The 23,004-nt window shown below is 48.9% G+C and overlaps 7 protein-coding genes across 11 annotated transcripts in view; 3 read left to right on the plus strand and 4 right to left on the minus strand.

Moving 5' to 3' along the window:
- The window catches only part of LOC108159468 (putative helicase mov-10-B.2), a 3,449-nt gene extending 2,241 nt beyond the window's left edge, over nucleotides 1-1,208 (minus strand). Inside the window, exons 1-2 of the mRNA XM_017292787.2 lie at nucleotides 977-1,208; nucleotides 53-921 (exon numbers count right to left, since the gene is read on the minus strand). Coding sequence (XP_017148276.1) covers nucleotides 53-921; nucleotides 977-1,002 — 895 coding nt within the window. The 5' untranslated portion in view covers nucleotides 1,003-1,208. The remainder of the gene's footprint in view (nucleotides 1-52; nucleotides 922-976) is intronic.
- Nucleotides 1,209-1,717: 509 nt separating this feature from the next.
- On the plus strand, nucleotides 1,718-4,457 carry LOC108158453 (general transcription factor 3C polypeptide 3). Its single transcript, XM_017290738.2, has 2 exons — nucleotides 1,718-3,494; nucleotides 3,553-4,457. Exons 1-2 carry the CDS (start codon nucleotides 1,737-1,739, stop codon nucleotides 4,405-4,407), a joined length of 2,613 nt encoding a protein of 870 aa, XP_017146227.1. The 5' UTR covers nucleotides 1,718-1,736; the 3' UTR covers nucleotides 4,408-4,457.
- LOC117187971 (spondin-1-like) lies at nucleotides 4,443-11,285 on the minus strand. 2 transcript variants are annotated; one of them, XM_033391012.1, is made up of 5 exons: nucleotides 10,974-11,285; nucleotides 6,420-6,814; nucleotides 5,890-6,351; nucleotides 5,605-5,830; nucleotides 4,443-5,545 (listed from the first exon to the last, which is right to left on the minus strand). In XM_033391012.1, exons 1-5 carry the CDS (start codon nucleotides 11,158-11,160, stop codon nucleotides 4,515-4,517), a joined length of 2,301 nt encoding a protein of 766 aa, XP_033246903.1. In that variant the 5' UTR covers nucleotides 11,161-11,285; the 3' UTR covers nucleotides 4,443-4,514. The 2 variants fall into 2 exon arrangements, with proteins under 2 accessions (XP_033246903.1, XP_033246904.1); XM_033391013.1 differs by lacking the exon at nucleotides 10,974-11,285 and adding an exon at nucleotides 7,033-7,067.
- Nucleotides 7,349-10,808, plus strand: LOC108158448 (protein teflon). The gene is made up of 4 exons (XM_017290731.2): nucleotides 7,349-8,019; nucleotides 8,082-9,685; nucleotides 9,747-9,860; nucleotides 9,919-10,808. The coding sequence occupies exons 1-4, from the start codon at nucleotides 7,560-7,562 to the stop codon at nucleotides 10,453-10,455; spliced, it is 2,715 nt and encodes a 904-aa protein (XP_017146220.1). The 5' UTR covers nucleotides 7,349-7,559; the 3' UTR covers nucleotides 10,456-10,808.
- Nucleotides 11,286-11,416: 131 nt separating the features above from the next.
- On the minus strand, nucleotides 11,417-16,358 carry LOC108158449 (uncharacterized protein KIAA0930 homolog). Of its 4 annotated transcripts, XM_033391009.1 has the most exons (8): nucleotides 16,269-16,358; nucleotides 15,757-16,202; nucleotides 15,251-15,417; nucleotides 14,764-15,186; nucleotides 14,254-14,701; nucleotides 12,143-13,486; nucleotides 11,879-12,028; nucleotides 11,417-11,818 (listed from the first exon to the last, which is right to left on the minus strand). In XM_033391009.1, the coding sequence occupies exons 2-8, from the start codon at nucleotides 15,872-15,874 to the stop codon at nucleotides 11,778-11,780; spliced, it is 2,691 nt and encodes an 896-aa protein (XP_033246900.1). In that variant the 5' UTR covers nucleotides 15,875-16,202; nucleotides 16,269-16,358; the 3' UTR covers nucleotides 11,417-11,777. The 4 variants fall into 4 exon arrangements, with proteins under 4 accessions (XP_033246900.1, XP_017146221.1, XP_017146223.1 ...); XM_017290732.2 differs by having other exon boundaries at nucleotides 15,757-16,349; XM_017290734.2 differs by lacking the exon at nucleotides 12,143-13,486 and having other exon boundaries at nucleotides 15,757-16,344.
- Nucleotides 16,359-16,451: 93 nt separating this feature from the next.
- Nucleotides 16,452-20,636, plus strand: LOC108158447 (nodal modulator 2). Its single transcript, XM_017290730.2, is given in 7 exon segments — nucleotides 16,452-16,594; nucleotides 16,715-17,261; nucleotides 17,323-18,208; nucleotides 18,267-18,445; nucleotides 18,520-19,315; nucleotides 19,318-19,483; nucleotides 19,544-20,636. Coding segments are annotated over 7 exon segments (3,600 nt in total). The 3' UTR covers nucleotides 20,427-20,636.
- On the minus strand, nucleotides 20,498-23,003 carry LOC108158457. The gene is made up of 4 exons (XM_017290746.2): nucleotides 22,111-23,003; nucleotides 21,563-21,710; nucleotides 21,161-21,505; nucleotides 20,498-21,096 (listed from the first exon to the last, which is right to left on the minus strand). Exons 1-4 carry the CDS (start codon nucleotides 22,304-22,306, stop codon nucleotides 20,685-20,687), a joined length of 1,101 nt encoding a protein of 366 aa, XP_017146235.1. The 5' UTR covers nucleotides 22,307-23,003; the 3' UTR covers nucleotides 20,498-20,684.
- Between the last annotated feature and the right edge of the window lies 1 nt (nucleotide 23,004).

Here is a 23,004-nt window from a genome sequence, read left to right on the forward strand (position 1 = left end):
GGATAGAAGGTGTGAATTGTGTACGACTGTGGCTAGCATACCTGATGCTTACCTGGTGGTCCGAACACTATAAATGGAGCTTTGGGATTGGGTCCAGCCACAATCGTCTGCACCGCCTCCAACTGTTCTTCATTGTCGCCTATGGTCTCGTTCAGCAGCAAAATATGTTCTGGAGGAGCTTGCGGGGGCGGCGGTGGGATTTGCATCCAAGATGGAAGATTGCAGTCATGCAATGAAATCTTCGAGGTTTCTATCATTGTGGTTAGCCAATTCGGAAAGGGAAAGAGGTAACGACGGAGACCTGGCATCTCCGGGAGCATATTGACAGCGCGGTACATAAAGCGAAACGGAATACGCGTGGAGCGGAGAATTACATGAAAGCGTTGCGACTGCAACACATTGACGTCTGGAAGTTTTCCCCTACTGAACTTGAAGTGAACACTGGTGCGGCAGACCTGTTCCACACTGGCCACATGGCGGCGCATCGGATCTTTAAGAGGCAATTGCTCATGCGGATGTGGAAACAGGGCCGATATGAGCTCCTTTGGCAGCGGCGAGGCCATTAAACTACACTTGGGTATCAAGACAACCTCGTCGATTCCCGGGGACACCACTTCCTCGGCATTAACAGAATCGCTAGCAGTGAGAGCGACACGAAATGCATTTCTATGTACTTTATGAACCGCCACATCCGGCTCGATGAGCTGCGAGTACAGCTTCATTGTAGTCACATCCTCGATAGTAAGCAGAGTCAGCATCACCGAGGACGCATTGTAAAATTCCAACTTCTCGGTTCTCAAATAATGCGCAAAGATAGCGTCATTGTCGGTCAAATCGTCGTCCATAAAATTGTTTGTCTGGGCCTGCAGCATTTTCGCATTGGGCTCGTAGTACGGCAGGTCGCGCGTATGGCCCGATGACCTGCAAAAATTTAATGGAAAACAGTAAAATGCACTCCCTGGTACTCCTCACCTACCCGTTCTGTATCCCGATTCCCGGCATAGTTTCTCCGGCATTCGTTCCGTTTAATGGTTCCGATTTCGCTAGCTTTAACTGTACCGTTTGTTTTAACCAAAAATCCACCTCGGTGCCTATATGCGACAGCTGCCGATCTAACTATAATTTGAAATTCCGCTTGCGTGCATGCGCGTTGATGCCACTAAAAACAAGAATACACAAGTAAAAACAGGGACTGCGCGATAAGCATTCAGTAAAAAAAAGTTCCGTTAACTCTTACCTCTGTCTGGTAACTCTTTTTTTTTATTTATTTATTAAATCAACAAATTAACAAATTATCTGTTAATAATGGTACTTAGTTACTAAAGGCGGAAAAAGATAAGTTAAAAGTTAGCTAAATTTAAATGATTATAAATATTACATGCAATTAGTTTAAGAGATAGTTCAGGGGATACGGTTTGACAGAGGGTGGCCACGCAGCTCTAGCTCTAACGATTACCCAGTCGATAGTATCGAGAGCCGTTTGTTTGATCTCCTGTTGATTAACTTAACCCATTGTAGACCATTGGGTATTAAAATGCACTCCAAGAATATTAAGAAACTTGAAGAATTTTAGCGCAGTTCTGGTGAAAAATATCGTTGCCCTTTTTTAAGTATAGAGAAAGGACGGAGAAAAAAAACAGATAGAGAAAGTTCAGTATTATTTTCTGCGGCGTAACTCACGCTGTTCACTTGTTTAATTTGAGGGGGTTTAAGGGGGTTAAGTTTGCTTGTGTGTAATGTTTACAATGGATCAGGCCGACTCCAACGTTCTAATTGAGGAAATTGAGACCAACGATGTGCCGGACGATGAGTTGGAGCAGTTCGAGGAGACGCAGCCCCTCAGGATTGTGGACATCATAGACATGGCTACAGGGGAGGCCGAAGACAGTGACCAGAACTACGACTACGAGGAGGAAGGAGCGCTAATCAAGCGCTATGTGCAGGGAGTCCAGTGCCTAGAATTCCCAGACTTCTGCACAAAGCTCGAGCCCAGCGACGAAGATGATGAAAATAATGGAGAGGAGGAAGCAGAGGAACAACCCACAGTGTCTGCGCAACGAAAACCGTCGGTGGGACAGCAGCAGGAAGGTGCTCGCTCCGGCGGTGGCGGAAATCTGGGGCGCAAGAGCCAGCTGAGCCCCGCTCTGCAAGGATTGATGGGCGAGGCGAACCTAAGCTTCGCGTACGGCCGGTATGAGACAGCCGAACGGATTTGCATGGAGATCATCCGCCAGAACCCGCTGGCCAGTGAGCCGTTCTACACGTTGGCCGAGATCTATGAAAATCGCGACGAGGTCAAGTTCCTGCACTTCTCCACTCTCGCGGCACACTTGAACCCTCAGGATCGCGACATGTGGATAAGAGTCTCTGATTTGCTGGTACAGCAGGGCAACATGGCCCGTGCCCGTCTTATTTATACAAAGGCCATCAAAGTGCTTCCAAAAGGTTACTTGTTAAGGCTCCGAAAAGCGCAGCTGCTGGAGAAAATGGGCGAGACGAATGCGGCCATGTTCACGTACCTCAAGATGCTGCCCCTGATGCCGCCAGAGGAGTGGAGCACGTGCCTTAGCACGGCGAAGAATGTGGCTCGTTTCTTTCACGTCCTCGAGAAGCATGCGATAGCTCTCGAGGCCATGGAGGGGGCGTACAGTGTATGCGGAGCCCGCTTCAGCCTGGAGGATCTCAACATGTATCTCGAACTGTTGATTATCAACAAGCTATACTCCAAGGTGCTCAGTTGCCTCAGAGAGCGAACAAACTTTGAGCTGGAAGACGATCAGGAGGAGAGCCTGGAGATGATTTACTTTTGCGTTATACCCGACGACTACGCGCCCGAGCTGAGGGCCAAGCTATGTGTGAGTCTGATCCATCTGCGGGCCCACCACCTCTTGGGCTACCTCATCCAGAATGTACAGGAGCACATCACGCTGACCGTGGGCCGCGTGGAGCTGTACATGGACATCACGGAAGCCCTGATGCAGGAGCACAAGTATGCCGAGGCCATAGCCCTTATGAGTCCCATCACCGATGGCGATACCTTCGACTGTCCCGCCTTCGTCTGGCTGCGGCAGGCGGAGTGTCTTCGCCAGCTAAATCGCACCAATGAGGCCATCCAATGCTACCAGAGAGTGGTCCATCTAGCCCCCGTTTGCTACGATGCCAAGTTCACGCTGTCCGCACTTCTGAAACAGCAGGGCCGGCATGAGGAGGCCGTCGAGGCCTTGGAGCAGTCTGGCGAGGTCGAGGGCCACCCCTTGATTGCTCGCCTGCTCTACGAAAGATGCGTAATGTTGAAGCAAATCGGGCGCATCGAAGAGTTTCTGGACGTGGGATATGTTTTGCTCAGTAGACATTCCATCAAGCTGAAAAATCGCGAAGAAATGATAGCGGCGGCCAACGGCGGAAGTACCTACAACGCCGAGAGCTTAAAGGCCATTATGCAGATGCGAAGTCTGGCAGCTGGGGCGACGGGATCAACAGAGCCGGAGCTGCAGGTAAAAATACTTACTAGTACGATTCCGAAAGAATTCCATTCAATTGAACACTCTTTAGGATCCCGGCAAGAGTGCCGCATCAGAGGCCTCCGATCTGACCATCAAGGATGAGTACGATCTGTTTCTAGACATGATGCGCACGGCCCACACACATGGCATGAGCAGTGCCGCTGAGAAGCTCTGCTTCGCAATGGTCACCACAAAAAGGTTCACGTATTATCATTACGAGATTGAAAGGATTATGATACTGGCCTGCTATTTCAATGACGACTGCGCCATTGCGTTTTCGTATCTGCGTGAACTCATCGCAAAGCAGCCGAACCAGATAAACTTGTGGAACCTGCTCTCCCTGCTCGTCCAGAAGGGGGAGGACATGCGGTACTGCCGTTACATAAGGCGTCTCCTGCATCGCCAGCCCCTTGTCGACCAAAAGATGCGTCTCTTCTTGGGCCACTACCATCTCAACTGCAGTTCATTCAAGTACGCCCTCAACGTGTACGTGCCCATGCTGCGCGAGAATCCCGATCCCCTGGTAGCGCTCTCCATAGCCGTCGTCTTCAATCAGTTGGCCTTGCAGAAGAAGGTGCTCCGAAAGTCGGCAGCCGTAGCTCAAGCGGTGGCCTTTGCCGAGCGCTACAAAGAACTCCGGTCTGCTGGCGATGATTTCTCCAGGTGCGCTGCCCAGCAGGAAATCTTCTACAATATCGGACGCATCTACCATCAGGCCAATATACTCCACCTCGCAGTCGAGTTCTACGAAAAGGCCTTGGACGTGCATCATCCACTGATTGCCGAGTATGAGGACACTCTGGGACTTCAGCACGAGACGGCCTTCAACTTGCATCTCATCTACCGCGCCAATGGCAACCCCTGGAAGGCCCGTCAGTATCTCATGCGTTACTGTGTGGTGTGATATACATATGTATTTAAGATGATCAATAGAAAATAGGTGAAAATATGTAATTGTGTTTATTTGAATCTCCGTGGAGACGTACATTTAGTAGATTGCCAAAAGATAGGCTAGCAGGCGGGCATAGTGCAGCGACGATGTTTGACCAAACGCTTGGGACAGGACTGGCCGCCATGCTTGGGCTCGCTTATGACAAAGCGATGGCCCTCGGAGAAGCCGACGCCGCAGCTGACGCTACAGGCCGACCAATTTTCCCACTCGGACATGATGCAGCCTTTGGGTAGATTGCCATCCTGGTCAGCTGTGCTCGAGGCGGAGCCTGTCATGCTGCAGGTGTGCAGACAGTCGTTCTCCGTAAGGAAGTTGTTCCGGTTTCCACGGCAACCGCCGTAGCTGAACGAATCGCAGCGATGGGTGTGCGGATTGAAGGCGTAGCGCTGGTAGCTGCCGCGGCAAGGACCAGAGTCCGGCTGTTGAACGCAAATGTCCTTGGCCAGCTCCATATTGATGTGGCAGTCCTGCGGGTTAACACACTCCTTCTGTTGATGCAGCTCCATTCGCTGCGTGCAGTTCTCCTTCTCGGGTCCGTTCTCCAACAACAAGAGACGGGTGCGGATGGTCACGCCGCGACCACAGGTGGCTGAGCACGGGCTCCAATCACTCCACTGTGTGGTGGGACAAGTCGGATCGGGCAGCTCCACTTGCTCGTAGGTGCAGTCTGGCCGCATGCACTTGTTCTTCTCCACGATGGTGATGTGCGGACAGCGCTTGCGACCCAGATGGTTGACAAAGGTGCGAGTCCGCATGGTGATTCCGATTCCGCAGCTGGCAGAACACTCGGACCATACGCTCCAGGGCGATGTCTTGCAGAGACCGGCTCCTTCGCCATTGTCGTTGACCAACGACTGTGAGTTGGCCAGGTTCTCGCCCTCATCCTCGTCTCGGTCGCGGCTGGGGGATGAGCCGTCGGCGCACTCGGCCACCGCAGCCACACACATCTCCTTGGAAACCAATTGGCGACTGCACTTGGTCTGCTCCGCCTGCTGGGGGTAGACATACTGCCGACTGCGCATCCGGATGCCCTTGCCACAGGTCACAGAGCATGGGCTCCACGTGGAATAGTCGCTAACATGGCACTCAGCTGGGGATAAGAAGATGGAGTTAGCATTAAAATAAAATATGAAGTTCCTTGCATCTTACCGCGAGTGTCCTGCTCCTCAGCATCGTCCGACACCTCCAGCTGGAGCGCTTGCAGGAACTCATCATCGCAGTTACGCGAGACAATCTTCTCTCTGCGCAGATGCAACTTGGCCAGTGGCGTCATCTCGCGGCTCTGCGGGTTGTAGAAAGGAGCACGGGGATCCTCTGGGTACATTGTCGTGATGCGGTACATCCGTTCCGGGGGCTGTGTTTCTGAATTGGGCGACTATAGCAGAATGGACATTAGGCAATTGGACGTGGCATCCGAGCAATCTAAGACCTCACCATGTAAGTGATCCCACTGTCCGTGCCAGCATCCCAGGGATACAAATCGAAGTCCAGAGACTCCTTCCAGCTGCAGTCGTCAGTGCAAAGGTCGACGCCACTGATGCCCACGACCCAGTCCGGGGAAGGACCAAACATCGACACCATAGACACCTTGGGATGCTTCCGATCCACGCGGAACTTGGAGGAGGTGTTCTCGTTTACATTCGGATACCAGAGGCCTGCGGCTTTGATCAACGTACGCAGCTTGGGCCCGTTGGCTCGAAGCTCCGTCTCCAGAGCTGCTGGCGATCCCCATTCGGCCAACGAGCGAAAACCGGCAGTCGCAATGTGATTCTCGCCCCAAAATGAGAAGTTGGACTCGTGCGAGGCCCCAATCACGTCCGAAAAGTGGGTCAACCAGATGGCAAATGGATAGTCCTTCGGATGCGTCTCATTCGACCAGATGCCCTCGAAGACAAACTGCAAAGGGACCAGTTCAATTGATTATAGTTACCTTGAGGACCGCAACCACTTTCTATTCAACTTACGCTGTACTTGGCCTCGTCGCAGGCGCAGCATTCCTTCTGAGCCGTGGCAGCATCGGGCTTGCGCTCACAGATCACCGCCGACAGGTTGCCGTCATCCGCATACCACGCACGCGGACCCTCGTAAACCATGGCGGAGAGTGCTACGCAGCCAGATCCGGACTCCGGAGCTACCCACATCACCTGGACTTCCGTCTTGGGCAAGTCATCCGCCTCCGAGACGGTGTTCACACATCGATCATTGAATTGGGTTAGCGAATCACTAAATAGCTGGAACCGGCCTACGCGTCGAGGACTGGCCACTTGGGGGCGTCTGGCGCCAGTTTGAGCCTCTGCAGTAATGGTGAAGTGGGTGAAATGTTGCACCTTTGAGTGCGTGCGGGAACCGAGCAGGAGTACTGGAAAAAATTTAAAATTCGCGGTTAAAAATATTACTCTACTTCACTCGATAGTGTCATCTGCAGCTAGGGGAGGAATCGCAGCAGCCAAAGAAGCCCACAGACGAGGAAAATACACAGTGGTTAAATGGAACCTTAAAGACGCTATGTGCGAAATACACAGAATCTTAAAAGCAGAATGGGAGAGAGAATACGCCGAGTTTGCTAGTATCAAGCACCGAGGTTACTGCTCGCTTTTCCCCTCAACATCATCCAAACCGTGGTTCCTAAATAAAACTAAGCTTAAAGCCATTGACGCTAAAAGAATCAACAGACTGCTTAGTGGTAACGCATTCGATAGGCACACTCTCGCCAAAATGCATGTAGTTCCTAGTAACATATGTGATACATGCGATAGTATCGATAACGCCTCGCATTTATTTTCAATTGTACAAAGTACAACACAACAAGGCAAAACTTCCCATCTCTAAGAAAATATAATGATATTTACAAATTCTTTGAAAAAGAAAACATCAGCGCGTACCAAACACTAATTGACTTCATCGACGAAATTGATGTAAAGCTATAAACAGTACTCCAACATCTTCTATTCTTTGACTTGGCAATTTCCACCTTCAAAAGGCGGGCGGCCAAATAATCCCACGCTACTCACGGGTAGCTGGTAACTTAAATCCTAAAAAAAAAAAAAAAAAAAAAAAAAAAAACCAGTTCGCCCGTTTTTTGTTGTTGTTCAGTCTTTATAAAAATGTCCTCGTTTCTTGATATTCTGGGCGATGGACATGTGAACTTTGAAAAATGTGGGGACGTTGTTGTTTCGCCCAAGGACAACATGGTCGCCATGTTCTGCCACTTCTGCAAAGACATTTTCACTCATCTGCCGGAGTTCATGAGACACCTTCAGTGGTCCCACAGCGACGTGTTGCAATTCACAAAGGAACAGAATGTTTACAGAGTCGAGGAACTGATGGCCTTGGAGAGCTCAGAAGATGATGTACAGTCGCAGGAAAACAGCTGCAGCAGCGGCGACTCGGGATTGGCAGGCGAAATGGGAGATGCAGTTGGGGAACCAGGATCATCCGAGTGCCTGGCAAATAATTTGGAAATAATGAATGCCCTGGCAGCATTCGATGTGGATGTCGATGGACTGAATAATGTCAGCCACGAACAGTCGGATTCAAAAACTCCACCGGATTCTCGGACAGAAGGTAAGTCCAGTGCGACAGGTTCATTAACTTACTTTAAATGGTAAATCCTTTTGTACCGGTAGATATTGGGGAAAAATGTGCCGCAAGAAATATTCTAGCAGAAGTGGAAGCCATGTTGCTTGAAGATGAGGGCGACATTTCTCCCAGCTCCCAAACTGTCCAGTCAGTACATTGCCGTGCGGAGAGGAAAATCCAGGCAGAACCTATCATAACAGAAACACCCGTCAAGAAAACGTACTGCAAAGTAAACTACACCGAGAAGGAGATAGAGGCCCACATCTCGAAAGGTTTCCGTCGTGCCCGCAAGCCGGGGAGAGTGGAAAAACCACCGAGCATCTGCGACCTTAAGAGCTACAACATTACCAGACACTCCCGCAAAAGGGAGGCGATCAAACAGCGCCTAAGCAGCGTAAAAAAGCGTATCATGCGCTCCCTTGAAAATGATGTGTCAAAGCCAGTCGTTATGAATCTAAATGACAGGCGTCTGCCTTTAAAAGGCACCAGCATTAGGCAGGAATTACCATCATTAAAAAATGAGTCCAAAGACTCAGGTGTGGCCATTGGCTATCAAGTCACTGCTGTAGCTACAAAATTGCCACGTGACAAATTGGAGTCTAAAGAAAACTGCGCTATGTTAACTCAAGCGATCCAGTCTAGTGAAATGAAGCCAGCATTTATCAACCATTTGAGCAGGACAAAAACTTTGGCTAATGTTAGTTTGATTAGGCCAGCGTTAACCTCGTCTACAACCAAATCTTTAGTTAAGGAGAAATCGGTCCTGTCCGCTTTGACAAATCGAAATAGTACTTCTATCACCTCGGTTCCTGCTAGTCTGCGTGAGCCATTGGCTAAAAACGAGGCAAAGACTTACATGATAAGTCCCAGGCTCAACAAACTGCGATCGAAATTCAATAACTCTCTTAGCTCTAACATTTCTGGTCCACCAAAACAAACAAAAATGCCTTCTCTATTGGAAAACAGTTCAGTAAATGAACTTCCAGTTATCTTGGAATCTACGAACCCTCCCAATTTCGATTCGGAACAGCCTTATGTGGTGTCTACGACGGTAAAATCATCCATTCGTCCATGCCCCAGTAAGACAGCTGTTAAGACAGACAGAAACATCTCCCATCAGCCTGTGGTTAGAAGATCAACCGTGAATATAGAGCGGGTTGATATTCTGCCACCGATCAATATAAAACAAAGGATGGAAATGTCAACTAAGGATATACCGTTTTGGGAAAACATAATTATCTCAAGTGTTGCCAGTCAACAACCATCAAAGTTGAATACCACAAATAATGCAGTGGATCAGCCCCCAAAGCGTCCAGAGCGCAGATCTTCGCTAACGGTCATCTCCAGTAGCCCAATTCAGGCTAAGAAACCCATGAGAAGGTCTTCTATGACAAGAGAAAACGCATATCCTGAAAGCTCACGAATTCTTCGTTCGGGAGAAGTTGAAAGTCCTGCAAAAGCCGACAAACGTACAAAAGACAGTTTTGAAGAAACTAGTTCCTCCAATGGGAAAGGCGATGCAAAACGATCCAAATTAGAGTATATCAGGAGTGATTTGAAAACATCAAAGTTGGATTTAGACAGCCTCCTTCAGTTGGCTGAGCCCCTAGAAAGCGATGCTTTAGAGAACACACTAGTGGAAGACCAAGTTGTAAGTGCTTGCCCGATGATAAATACATTCCAGGCGTAATGTAAACCCTTTTTAATCACAGAAAAAGGCCACAAAAATGGGAAGCCCACAGAAGGAGTTTCCTAAACTTCAAATTGGTGTCAAGCCTGAAATGGAGGCTCTGCAAGACGACCTTAGGCTGCTGAAGACGGTTGGGGTAAGCAATAGGTCTTAAAAATCGCATCGTACTCGATTAAGTAACAAATTATTTTCAGTTGCTTGTATTAAAAGATTCCTGCTTTGAGGATAAACTGCCCTTTGAGCAGTCGGAAAACTTTCGTAAAACAGCGGCCAAGTTTAGCAAAATCTATCATACGTACGATACAATCTGGAGTTACAGGAAAACAAAGAACATTGGAGTACACCAACGCCTAACCGAGCAGTTGAACTCATTCACCGAAGAGGTAAACAGGGAGATTGACTGCCACTTGACCACGAACGAGATAAAACGCATTCTAAACTTACTTAACTCGTGGTATGCGTATCAGATCGATCAGAGGTTCTTTAGGAAGGCGACCCTTTCGTACAGCGTTGAGCACTACATGTTCCTGTTTCACTTTCTGCCAAAGATTAATCCGACTGTGTACTTTTGCGAGTGCTGTGAGGAGATTTTCCCCAACGAAGCGCGCTACAAGAAACATGTCCAGAGTGTACATGCTGTACACGCGTTTACATGCTCCGAGTGTGGTAAATCCTTCAAGCGCCTCTATTTCTACGAGAAACACCTCAAAACAGTACATCTTAAGCCATAACGTGCCAAAACATAATTACTTAGTTTTATTTTTTTTTAAATTTGTGAACCATTTTGTAGAGCACTCAATGCCATTTAGTGAAATTGTATAGCGAGTGCGCCGATACATAGGCGATTTGTATATCATTCTGTACAAAGGCTTTTATGAGACTGCTTCCACTCTCAATTCGTGGGGAGATTGGTCATAGCAGTCAAGTTCATGAACCGCTTGGACGAGTTCTTATCAAGTTATCTTCTTTTTATCATGTTACGCCTTCAAGTCTCTTATATTGATTTTTTAGTAGTAATTTAAATCTACCTAATTTCATATTGCCATGTTAAAAATAAAGTACACTTTTCTATTATTCTCGTATCTACCACCATTTCGTATCAAGTGGAACGTGAATCGAAATGAAAAGATGAAAAACATCTGCTCTGAGCTCTGGGCTCTTATCGCTCCGCTCTTCTGGCTTGCAGGCCTTAAGTGACCCGAACAGAGCTGATTATGAAACCAGAGGCTACGCTACCTTCTCTACTTACAATTATACGTCTTCCCGGGTACATATCCATTGGGTCCATCAGCCACAATTAATTTGTATCCATTGTCACCGCGTGTGCGCCGACCATGAAGCAAGTGGGTGGGCGCACGCGGACAGGCGGAGGCTGCATTAATTGTCTGCCAGACATAAACGAGGCAGGCAAGCAACAGCAGCAGCGATTGCCCCATCTCAGTTTCTTTGTTTCTTGCGTTATCGTTTGACGGTCAAAGTGCTCCGGGTGGACTACTGCGAAGGCGAACAAGCAGCCGCTTCAGGCGAGGCACAACAACTGACTAACCAAGCCGGAGAACCGAGCGATCTTCAAGTCGGGCAGCAGCCCGAAGCCGGATGTCACTCCGGTGATCTCGCGCTTTCTGATTAAGACTACTATTGGGCGAGGGTTTCGGCTACTTCGCTCCTTTAATATAGGTACGCTCCGTCATGTCTGTTTTCTATTAGTACATATATATATTTTGTGGTAAAATTTACAAATAATATTACAATTACATATCTACTATATTCCCGCTAACATGTTTCATTATCGTCCTCATACTTGTATATAGTTTATAAATTTGTTGGTTGGCCTGCATCGACTATAATGCGCTTAGGAAACTCAACGTTCGTCGTGAGCGAAGCGAATAAACTGATAAATAAACTGAAATACGCGATTGGGAGACAGCACAACGAGTTAACTGATAACTGATCACACGACAGGGGCACTCGATCGAATAAAGAATACATATATGTACGGGATAAGAGAACTATAAAGCATAAAGGCAAATCACAATCGCAAATGAATGTAATACTAAAAGGTCAGAATGGGCGTCTCCCGATGATCCAGCAGATCTGCAATAGAGTGTTTCAATGAGAGACACGGAACTGATGAGATTGTGCTTTCGATCTTACCTTTCGCAATGCTCCACCAGGGCAGTGTCACATAGGTGAGGAATGCATTCAGCGGCGTCGACTGCTGTCGTCGATTCTCTTTCCAGAAATGAAAGGACTGCGTAAAGCCGCGACTGGTCCACAGCGGATTGTAGGCGCCATCGTCGAGCTCTAAAAGTAGAATAACGCACACATAACATCAGTTTTTGTCTAAATCGGAAGCATATGAGGCTACTGGCATGCATTTGAGTTAAAGGAATATAAAAAGGAATCCTTTGCAATGACCTTTTAGGGTCTTCTTGGGCACATCGCACCAGTAGTAAATATTAGTGCCGTCCGGGGTGCGGCGCTTGGGCACCATGTGTAACATCTTGGTAATGTGCGCCTGCTTGGAAGTGCGTGGTAAGGTGGCACTAGACTCTTGGTTGCCATTGGCCACGTCCAGCATCGGTGTGACCTCCGTGGGCGAGACGACAGTGTCTGCCAGCTCATCGTTATCGTTCACGTTGCCGGACGGACTAGCCGGCTGCAGTGGATGGTTTTCCGGTTCGACAGGTACGAGGACAAACTTCTCGAAGCGTTGCGAGGGTGTCTTGGGTGACTCTGACTCCACCACAGGCAGCTCTTCGCGACCTCGCACGCTGATCATCAGCTTGCTTTCGCTCTCGCTCATGACGGCCATCTTGGGTGCCCCTGTGCCCTCAGATTTGCTGCCGTTCAAGGAAGTGGCATCGTCGGCTATTTCATACTCCTCCGTCTTTGCAGGAGCTGTTGAATTTGGCGTTTTTGCATTGTTATTGTTTCCAGCCTCTGCCTTCGATGGAGCGTTCGATTTGGTCTTGCCCTTGTCAATTTCCTTGTCCTTATCCTTGCCTTGTCGTAGCCGCTTGGGCGACATCTTGGACAGGAAATTACTCGTCGATCCGTTGGATTTCTGGTTAGAAGACTTCTTTTCGTTCTCCTTGTTCTTATCTTTCTCTTTCTCTTTGTCTTTGCCCTTGTCCTGATCCTTAGCCTTAGCAGGGCGCAGTCTTGGGGTAATTATCTTCTTGGTGGCTACCGGCAGACTCGTTCTGCGATCGGCTGCACTGAGTGAGGCGCTTCTTGTGATGCTTCCGCCCAGTGGCTTGCGTTTGCTGTCGGCGGGCAGTCTCAGGCTGCTTCGCTTGCCCACCAGCAGTTCGCTCTCCACACTCAAAATACTGGTCTTTGGCTTAAGACGAGACTGTCGCTTGTCCGGCATCTTGCTGAGACAGGCAGGCGTCTCATTGGACGGATCCTCGCATCTGGGACAGTACATCTCGGACATCTCCGGGGTGTCTGAGGTCTTGGACGATGCCCAGCGCTTCTTACACTTTTTGCCGCCAAAGCAGTTGCAGCCCGTGGTCGTGCTCGTGCCGGATTGATCGCTGGCCACAGTCACCTCAACGGCAGCGCTTAGGGGTGGTGGAGTAACAGCTGGAACAGCTGCCGCTGCAGCTGCACAGTCACCGTCACCGTCACCACAACCTGGAGATTCGTGTGTCGGCCCCTTGTCTAGCTCACCCGTCGCGGGAGCGAGCGTATCGGAGCACTTCGGATTCGAGTGCAGTTTTGCCGCGGAGGCCGAGAAAGCAGGACGTTGCTGATCTACAAGTAGATATAGATCGGTTTTTGCGTTTATAAGCATTGATACATCGACACACATGTACAACCGAGGATCGGCCCAAGCAACTTACAAATAATTGGCAACAGAAAGCAGTGAAATAATAAACCAGAAAGGGGCGACATATGTAGATATTCTAGGGGATCGAGTGTTTTGTGGAGCTTGATGACAAGAATGGAACTGTTAATGTTGATGCCACCACCACAGGAAGAATTGGGGTCAATGAAAAGCTATTATATCTCTAAGAACATTCTCTCAAGGGGGGAAAGTTCTCGAATGTTTATCCATTTCCATTCTCATTTATTCTTGACAAACTTTTCCCTCTCGTGTGTGTACATTAAAACGGAAGAAACGGAAAAGGTATTCAGGAAATCAGGGTAACGGGTATAACGAAATAATTTTGGGTTGTCCTTGTGTATTATTTGTCCTGCTTTCTCGGCAATGTCAGGGTGTTCTTTATATATATACTCTGGCGTCGCTTGGAGGTAGATTAAAGTATATATATAAATTTGATAATTGGAAATAGGTAAAGGAAAATCATCGATGGAACCACAACACATTACGAGGAACAACTCAAGAATAAACAGAACGGAACGGAAAGGAAAGGAGCAGGCAGAAGAAGCGGCAAAAACTACGGCAATGAGTGCAAGGCGGCACACGTACAAATACGAATGTGAATGTGGAAAGCATGCAACTAAGAAATGCTCAAATGAATAGAAAAAATAAGAAAATAGTTTGGATTGGGACTGACCGTCGCGCAGATCACCGGCCTCGATCTCCGATACCTCGCTGGCCAGCGAGTCCAAGCCTTCGTTTTCGGAGCGTGCCTTTGCGCCGACATTGGAGCTGGTGCCGCTGCCCACCATATCCTGGGCGTTGGCATTCTTTGTACGCCAGCCGTAGCGCGAGAAGTTGTTCAGATTAGCGCTGGGGTCGCTGAGCCGGCGTTGGTGACGGTAGGTGCAGTAGTCATCGTTCTCCTCCTCCCACTCGTCCCACATGTCTGTGGCACAGAAGCCCGGCTCGCTTGTGGGGGTCTCCACGCCGGATCCCTTTGGCTTGGTCACGGCCATCTCGGCATGACCCTTTCCCTGAGGTCCCTTCATGCGGACAAACTCGCAGCGTGTCTGCACTCCGGCTCCGCTGCTGAACAGCCCAAAGGACATGCGCTGGGCCACCTTGGAGCTGAGACTCGATTGCTGCAGAATCAAATGAACAGGAAATTACACGATGGTTATGTTTTTGTTGCTTTCAAACTAACCCTGGCATCGTAAACCTTCTTTAGGGCATCGTAGCGTATGGATCCCAGGAAGATTACGCCCTGAACTGACCCATCCTTATCGTTGGCCACCAGTTCAACGCACACCATCTCGCCATCGCGCACCAGTATGTCGCTGAACACCTCGTCGAAGTTGTCCACCATAAAACAGATGTGTGGATACGTTATCTCCTCGCCCTCCCCCTTGGTGTCCATCTTCCTTCGGCTAGGACTGGCGTAGACGCGCTGAGAGTGCCTGCGCAGTACCTGCAGCTCCTTGGGCGACGTTCGGGTGCAAATGGCCAGCGTCAGGGTGTAATCAAACTGGTGAATGACCATGTTGAGATAGACCGTCTCCTCCCAGTCCACATCGGGATCGCCAATGGGCAGTTTGCGCGAGTCCTTACGGAATACCTCTACCTCAGTCTTAAGAGGATGGGGAAATAGTATTTAAAAGGAGGGTCAGAGAAGAGCCACCTGCTGGACTCACCTCATATTTTGGCATGTGGCGTGAAGAGCTCTTCACGTGTTTCTTTCGCACGAAGAAGAGCAAATCGTCCGAATCGATGCTATGCTCGGGTTCTGTTTGGAAGAGGAAGTGGCGCACAAAGAGATCCGTCCAGTAGGTTGTGCCCTGGAGCACCACAAAGCCGCCATCTGCAACATTATCAAAAATCAGTTGTATGTTCCTACTCATTTCACTAGGGAGCTGCCCGACAGGTGAACAGCTGTTGGGAATGACACCCACCACCCCCCGCAATCACAAAAGGACACGCCGCTTACATAAAGGAAAGCAAACTGTGGGCCAAAAAAAAAAGTGGAGCGGAACACACACTGACACACAGCCAGTTGTAGGTACAGACAAAAGGCAGACACAGAGACACACTCTCCCTTAGGGGTTGCGCTGACAAATCGATAATGTGCAAATGTAGACAAATTTTCTCAATAAGAAGGAGAAATGAAAGTGGTTAAGGATACAGGAGTCAGGACACGCACCATCTTTGAGCAGCTGCCGCATCTCCTTGGTGCGCTGGAAGTTGATGTCCTCCAGCAGCTGCTGCAGCGGCGTCTGGGAAGCCTTGAGCAAGGCGGCTGCGGCGCTGGCTAAAGCCATTCTGACGGGGGATTTCCTCTACGATGGCGATGACGAATAGCTTGAATTTCGCAATGTGCAACGCTACCAATCCATAGTCGGCGGGCGGGTAGGAGCGTGCAGGTTATATCAATATTTGCAGCTCCCACAGAGTCATTTGTTGGTGCTCGTGTCGCAGCAGCGTCGTGATTTGTTGTATTCGGGAAATCTATTCCGGAGCGAGTGCACGTCGCGAATGAGGCAGGAAACCAACCGCCACAGCTTTCGACAAACCCGCGCCCTTTCCCTGGGATCTTTACGGGGGTGGTTTTCTTATTCTTGCTATCTTCTGCTTGTTATCAGTTGTCAGCTGTTTTGGAGTACAACTGCATTGTCACCCCTTCCTTTGTGTTAAATAATTTAATTAAATACAAACTTCTGCAGCAATGAATTGAAGCAAGTCGTCAAGCCAGATTTGTATTGTTTAATGGCTAAATAAACTATCTTTTATAGCCAAAACAAATAGAGTCAGTAGTGTTGGTAAATGCCGATAACATTTATGCTATTCGAATTCGATATATAGATCGTACTATCGATGGGCTTGCACCTCTAAGTCAAAATGAGGTTTTTTTCCGGCGTTATTTTAATTTTATTAATTAAATTATTAGGTGAAATAAACGCACAGTCCAATGAAGTGGTAGGCTGTGGCGGCTTCATAAAAAGCCATGCCGATATTGACTTTTCCAAAGTAGAGATCAAACTGTAAGTTCCCGAAAACTTCGTTGCCCGCTGATAAGATTGTGCGCATGGTGCGGTGCTGGCACTAATTAAATAATAAATTAATGCTCACCCGCCATATTCTTTTAACTTCGGATACCACAGATTGACGAAACAAGGTTCGCTAAAGGATAAGACTGATTGCTCGCCTTCAAATGGATATTATTTCCTGCCCATTTATGATAAGGGTGACTACCTGCTAAGCATATCCCCGCCGCCCGGCTGGAGCTTCGAGCCGGAGCACGTTGAACTGAATTTCGATGGAAAGAATGACGTGTGCAGTCAGGGCAAAGACGTGAACTTTGTGTTTAAGGGCTTCGGCATAACCGGCAAAGTGGGCCTGGCCACTGGCGGCGGAGCACGTGATGTAGATGTAGAACTTCAGTCTGAACAGGGCGAAGTGAGGCGCACAAAGACAGACATCAATGGCATCTTCTCGTTCACCCCCATCATCCCTGGAAAATATGTAATTAAGGCCACGCACTCGAAGTGGCACTTCTCCAAGGCGGAGCACGACGTCGTGGTTGTCAGTGGCAACACAGAGCTGCCGGAAAACTCTCTGGTGGTGTCTGGTTTCGATATCAATGGCCGCTTTGATACAAGTGCTCAACTCCCTGGCAGCTTAGGCGTGGCTTTGTTCAAAAAAAAGGGAGTAAGTCGAGTGTATGAAGCCTAATCAATCGAATCATTAATCTGACTTTTGTAATCCACAGCAAGCTCTGGTGCCAAAATGCGACAAGTCCTCTGTCGCAGCCTCAAATAGTGGCAGGAGCGAATACGAGTCTGCCGCCTCTTGCTACACCCTCATTGAGAAATCTGGCGAATATACATTCAAGAACGTACCCTCTGGCAAATACCTGTTGCAGGCCATTAACGAGAACACCAAGCTAAAACTTCACCTTAGTCCCGATTTCCTGGAAGTGGAAGTGGGCAAGGATACGCTGCAGCTGAAGGAAGAGTTTAAGATAACTGGATTCACCATCTCGGGCCGCGTTTTGGGCTCTGCCGGTGGCGCGCCACTCAAATCGGCCATTGTCAAGCTGAATGGCAAGAAGGTGGCCGAAACAGATGACCAGGGTAGCTACACGCTGCAGAACATCAAAGCGGGGACCATAAACATAGAAGTTGAATCGCCACAGCTGCAGTTTGCTCCATTGCAGGTCAAGGCCCAGATAAACACGGCTGAGCTGCCGACGGTTGTGCCCTCCGCTTACGAAGTGTGCGGCAAAGTAGTGTCTACGAATTCCTATGCAGTGGGTCTCACGAAGCTCGGCTCCACCTTCCACACAACGACTAAAACACAGGCGGGAAGCGGTAGCTGGTGCGCGTACCTTCCTGTCGGTAAGTTCAGCATAGAGGTTCTCACCACGGATGCGGACAAGGCCAGTGGCGTTCAATTCTTCCCCGTGCAGCAGCAGACCGAGGTCAAGGGGGAGCCCATCAATGGCATAACCTTCTCACAGCTTCGTGCCAAAATTCGCGGAGAGCTGCAGTGTCTGCCGGATGCCACGGGCACATGCACCGGGGCCGAGGTCACGCTCCAGGCTCTCGACGCCACCGGACAGCCAACGACCAACAAATGGAAAGCCAAGGCTCATCGTAAGTGCTGACTTTGAGGCTCTGTATCTCTGCTGACTATTGATGGAATTCTTTCCAGGTGGAAAATTTGTATTTAAGGACATGCTGCCCGGCCCGTACGAGCTGACAATACCCCAAGGAAATCTCTGCTATGAATCGACGCGCGTCTTCCTGAACGTTGCATCCGCCGAGGAGGACGCACCGCCGTTCATTCACAAGGGCTACGAGGTCTCCATCATCTCCAGCCATCGGGCATTGGTTAGTGATGTTAAAAGATAATTCCTAAAAGCCACAAAGCAAGCTAAGAGTTCTGTTCATTCTCCCCTATTCAGATGAGGTATACCCACGTTACAGGACCCACGGAAGCAAAGGCACCATCGGAAACGCTGAAAATTCTATCCGGCGTGAACACCTTCTGTGTGTCGAAATACGGCAGCTACGACTTCAAGCTTGAGGGCTGCCATACTTACGATGACTCTTTGCCTTCAAAGTTCATCACCCCGGAGCCAGAACAACTTCAGACGCTGATCATCAATGCGGTTGCCCACAAGACTGGCATTCGCGTGTTATCCACGGAGTCAACGGCTGACTCGATTAAGTTGCTTCTCGAATCAGAGAAACTGGGCAAAGAGACCATCACGCCCACGGCCGAGTCGCACAAGGTAGATGGCAAGTACGCCTACCGCTACGACACCTATCTAAAGCCTGAGGAAGTCCTCCACATTACACCCGTGAGCGATGTGATGCTTTTTGCGCCACAGCACCAGGATATCGTGGGCGGCAGCGACTGTGTTGACATTGCCTTCAACTTTGTGGCTACTAGGGGTCTGATATTGCGCGGCAAGGTGGTACCGGCGATTAAGAATGCCAAGATAACCCTGTCCTTCCCCGAGCATCCCGCGCTGAAGGACATCGAGACACTCACCGCCGTGACTGGCGAGTTCAAGTTTAACCCCATCGATGCGGGCATGGCCTTCGATCTGAAGGCGGAGAAGGAGTCGTACGTGTTCAGCGAATACAATCGTCAGTCGGCATCGTTCAGTGCCCACAAGCTGTGCGAGATTTCCGTAATTGTGAAGGACGAGGCGGGTCAGCTCTTGGGCGGTGTCTTGCTGTCGCTGAGCGGTGGGAGAGCTATCGCAAGAACCTTGTGACTGGAGATGATGGTGCCATCAACTTCCACTCGCTGTCGCCCTCACAATACTATCTGCGACCCATGATGAAGGAGTACAAGTTCGAGCCGAACTCCAAGATGATCGATATAAAGGATGGGGAGACCAATCAAGTCACCCTCATGTGAGTCTTCTTGTTTCAGCTGGAGTCTATACCTTGCTGAACAATGTTGTTTTTCCACAGTGGGAAACGCTTTGCCTACTCCATCTTTGGCACCATTACTTCGCTTAATGGCCAGCCCTTTGCCGAAGTTAATGTAAAGGCCACCGCCGATGAGAGCTGTCACAGCCAGCAGGAGGAGGCCACGAGTGAGCCCAATGGACAGTATCGCATCCGTGGCCTTCAGCCTGGCTGCAAGTACTCAGTTCGCGTGGTGCCCGACAACGAGAGAGTAGAGCGATCTCTTCCCAACGAGCACGAGGTCAGCGTGGGCCATCAAGACGTGCGCGACATCAATCTGGTGGCCATGAGTCCTCTGAAGATTGTGGACATCACGGCCCGTGTGACGGCCACTCTCAACGATCACTACAAGACTCTGCGCATTGTAATGTACCGTCGTGGCAACTCCGACTCTCCGGTATTCTCGCAGCGCGTGGGCACACCAGTGAATCCCAAGGCCCGCCTGAATCCAGGCATGACTATATTCCTTCCGCGAATTCCTCTCGACGGTAAGAGCTATTTTGTGGAGCTACAGTCGACGCTGTCAGACAAGACGTACACCTATAAGCTGCCATCGACCAGCTTTGTGGCCGACAGGGGTTCAGTGTTCATTCAGCTGGACTTCAAGCCTGAGGTGCGAGCAGCCGAGACAGATCTGAATCAGAACTCGATCTCCGCGCTGGTTCTCATTGCCCTCGTGGCGATTGCCTTCTTCAAGCAGGATTTGGCCACCAACTTCCTCGCCTTTGTGTGGGGCAAGCTCAACGATCTGGCGTCTGATCTCTCCCAGCGCCACAAGATCAAGACTCAAGTGCGCAAGAACGAGCCGAGAGAGAGCCAGCGAGAGATCGAACAATTGGCGGAGCAGATAAATGCCATCAAAAAGAAAAAGACTAAGAAGATTTAGTCCTGATTGCTGCGTTCTCTCCTTAGTCGATCATCAATTTAGTCACATTTCAAGGTATTCATTTGGTTTTGTTTTTTTCCCCTGTGTAACTCTTGACTCATGGAGATTTCTAGTTCTGTTTTCATATGTAGATGAGGCAAGTTTATTTTGTGTTTCCATTCTGGGTACGTTCTTCACTCTTATAGCTAAAATAAATAAATACAATAAATAGATTAATTGAACACATCGCTCCAACATCACTCCGATCTACGATCCGGACTACTGCATCAGAATGTGCTCGGCAATGGAGCTCAGCATACGATCGCCGCGGCGATTGCGCAGCTTGGCATTTCGCCGCTCAGCCTGCAGGTTGATCTCGTTCTGGGAGTCCAAGCTGCTGGGCTCCTCGGTGGCCACCTGCTCCTCTTCCTGCTGGCCCTCGGCTTCTGAAGGCTCGCCAGTCTCGACGAATATGCACTCGGGATTCACGGCCGCGCATTCGCTGAAGCTGTTGGCCCTGGCCTCGGGATTGCGCGAATTGGTATACTTCTCGAAGAAGCCGCGTCCCACAATGCGGAAGGCCATGCTGGTCAAGGGGTTCAGCTTTGATCGGAACTCCATTTCGCAGACAAAGCGACGGCGACAGGCCTTGGAGTCGAGGCCCAAGAAGGCGAACATGAAGTTCGCAATCCTAATCGAGAGTTTACCAAGTTTAATTTCATTTCATAAGGCATCTCCTCAACTGCTATACTCACTGCTCTTCAGCGGGCATTTGACGGGCCACACTCTCGGAAATCTCCTCGTCCACAATTTCTACCTGTTCTTGTTCCTGCTCATCATCCTCAATCTCAATTTCCGGCTGCTCAGCAGCACTGCGCTTACCACGACGATGCAGATCGGAAGGAGCCGTCGGAGTGTCACTATGATAGTCGCCATGATCATCAGAGACTATGTCCGAGGCGGCATAGCTGCTGTAACCGGAGTATGGTTCAAAGCTAGATCCAGAGCTGGAGTCAAAGGATGTCGGCGCATCGTAGTGCTCCGAATGATCGTGATCGAGGGAGTAGGGAATGTGATCGTGATGACTGTATGACGCAGGACTAAATCAAGGAATTATGGAAATGATTATTAGTTTACAATAGGACTACACAACTCACGGATGATCCAGGATGATCTCCTGGTTGCATTTGGCATGGGGCCAGAAGTAGCGCAGACCCAAGTAAATAGCGCTTCCAACGAAGAACGAAACGATCACCACTTTCACCTTGATAAAGTAAGCAATGGCCAAGGGCCAGAGATGGCGGTCTGGAAGAAGCGGGATCAATCAAGATTAAATAATTTCTCGTTGCATCATGGCAGGAAAACTTTTACCAGAAGTTCTACAACTGAATGAGAGCGAGGGGGAACGTGATCTACGACAATCCATTAAACAATATCTGTGCCCCGATTGAAAGTGAAAAGTGTTAAATGAACGGAACGATTCGTGATCGTCCAATTGGGAAAGATGCGTCTGGTTTGGGATGGGGAGAAACTTTCCAAAGAAAGTGTCAAATTGGCAGTGTTCATGTGTACACTCCCGATTATTATTATGCTGATGATCCCAAGTGATCAGAATTGTAACTTGTTAGTGCTAATTTTTGTATAAATGACCCAGCTGAACACATCTGGATCTCTCGATTGGATAACCATAACCGAGTCTACTTACACCAAAACATGTGGTGACGATGCCGACGGGTGCGTCCCTCGAATTCCATCAGTTCCCGGCCTAGATTCTCCCAGCTCTCCGTTTGGTTATCCAAGGCGGCCGGAGGATCAGCGCTTTCCTCTGTTTCCTCGCAGAAGACCAGGGTGAGGTAGAGCACAAGCAGCACAGCCGCATACCAAATTGTATTCTTCTGCATGATGATAGAATAGATGTGTTGTGTGTGTAGATAACAAGCTTATATCCTTTGGGCTTTTGTATGTCACTGGAACACTGTTGCTGCAGAACTGAATACTGAATGATGCACCTCGACTGGGGGTTAACGTTTATATACCACCGGTAGAGAGACGATCGGCGATCGACTCCTAGTTCAGGGTGATAATTGATAGTGCCTTGTTGTTGTGGATTTACGCGAAGAGTTTAACACATGCGTATACAGTGATGACGAACTGGAAGCTATGCTTTTTTAATGCTTAAAGCATGCATTTGAATCTCTAACGAAATTTCTTTAAACTGGTGCAATTTCACTTTCTTGAATCGTGCTCAATTTTCTAACCGTTTTGTTTTTGCTTGAATTAGTAACTATTACGAAACTACGACATGGTTTTTCATTATTTAACATGCGGTAAAATTGTAGCAAACTTCAAAGAACAAATTTGAAAATTCATTTAATTGGCACGCAATTTTTGTTCTTTCCCCTGGATGTTCTTAAAAGTTATCGAATTATCTAGTCGATTTTATCCATAGCTTAACCTATTGTACTCCACAAATATTATAAAACTTGAAGACTTTTAGCGCAGTTCAAGTTCAAAAATATCAGCGCCAATTTTTTTGAAAGTTGATTGCTCTACAGGAATAATTTACAAACTGTGCTATTTAGATTGTGCATAAATAGAG

The sequence above is a fragment of the Drosophila miranda genome, chromosome 3, assembly GCF_003369915.1.
Source record: "Drosophila miranda strain MSH22 chromosome 3, D.miranda_PacBio2.1, whole genome shotgun sequence".
In the NCBI taxonomy this organism is placed as follows: Eukaryota; Metazoa; Arthropoda; class Insecta; order Diptera; family Drosophilidae; genus Drosophila; species Drosophila miranda.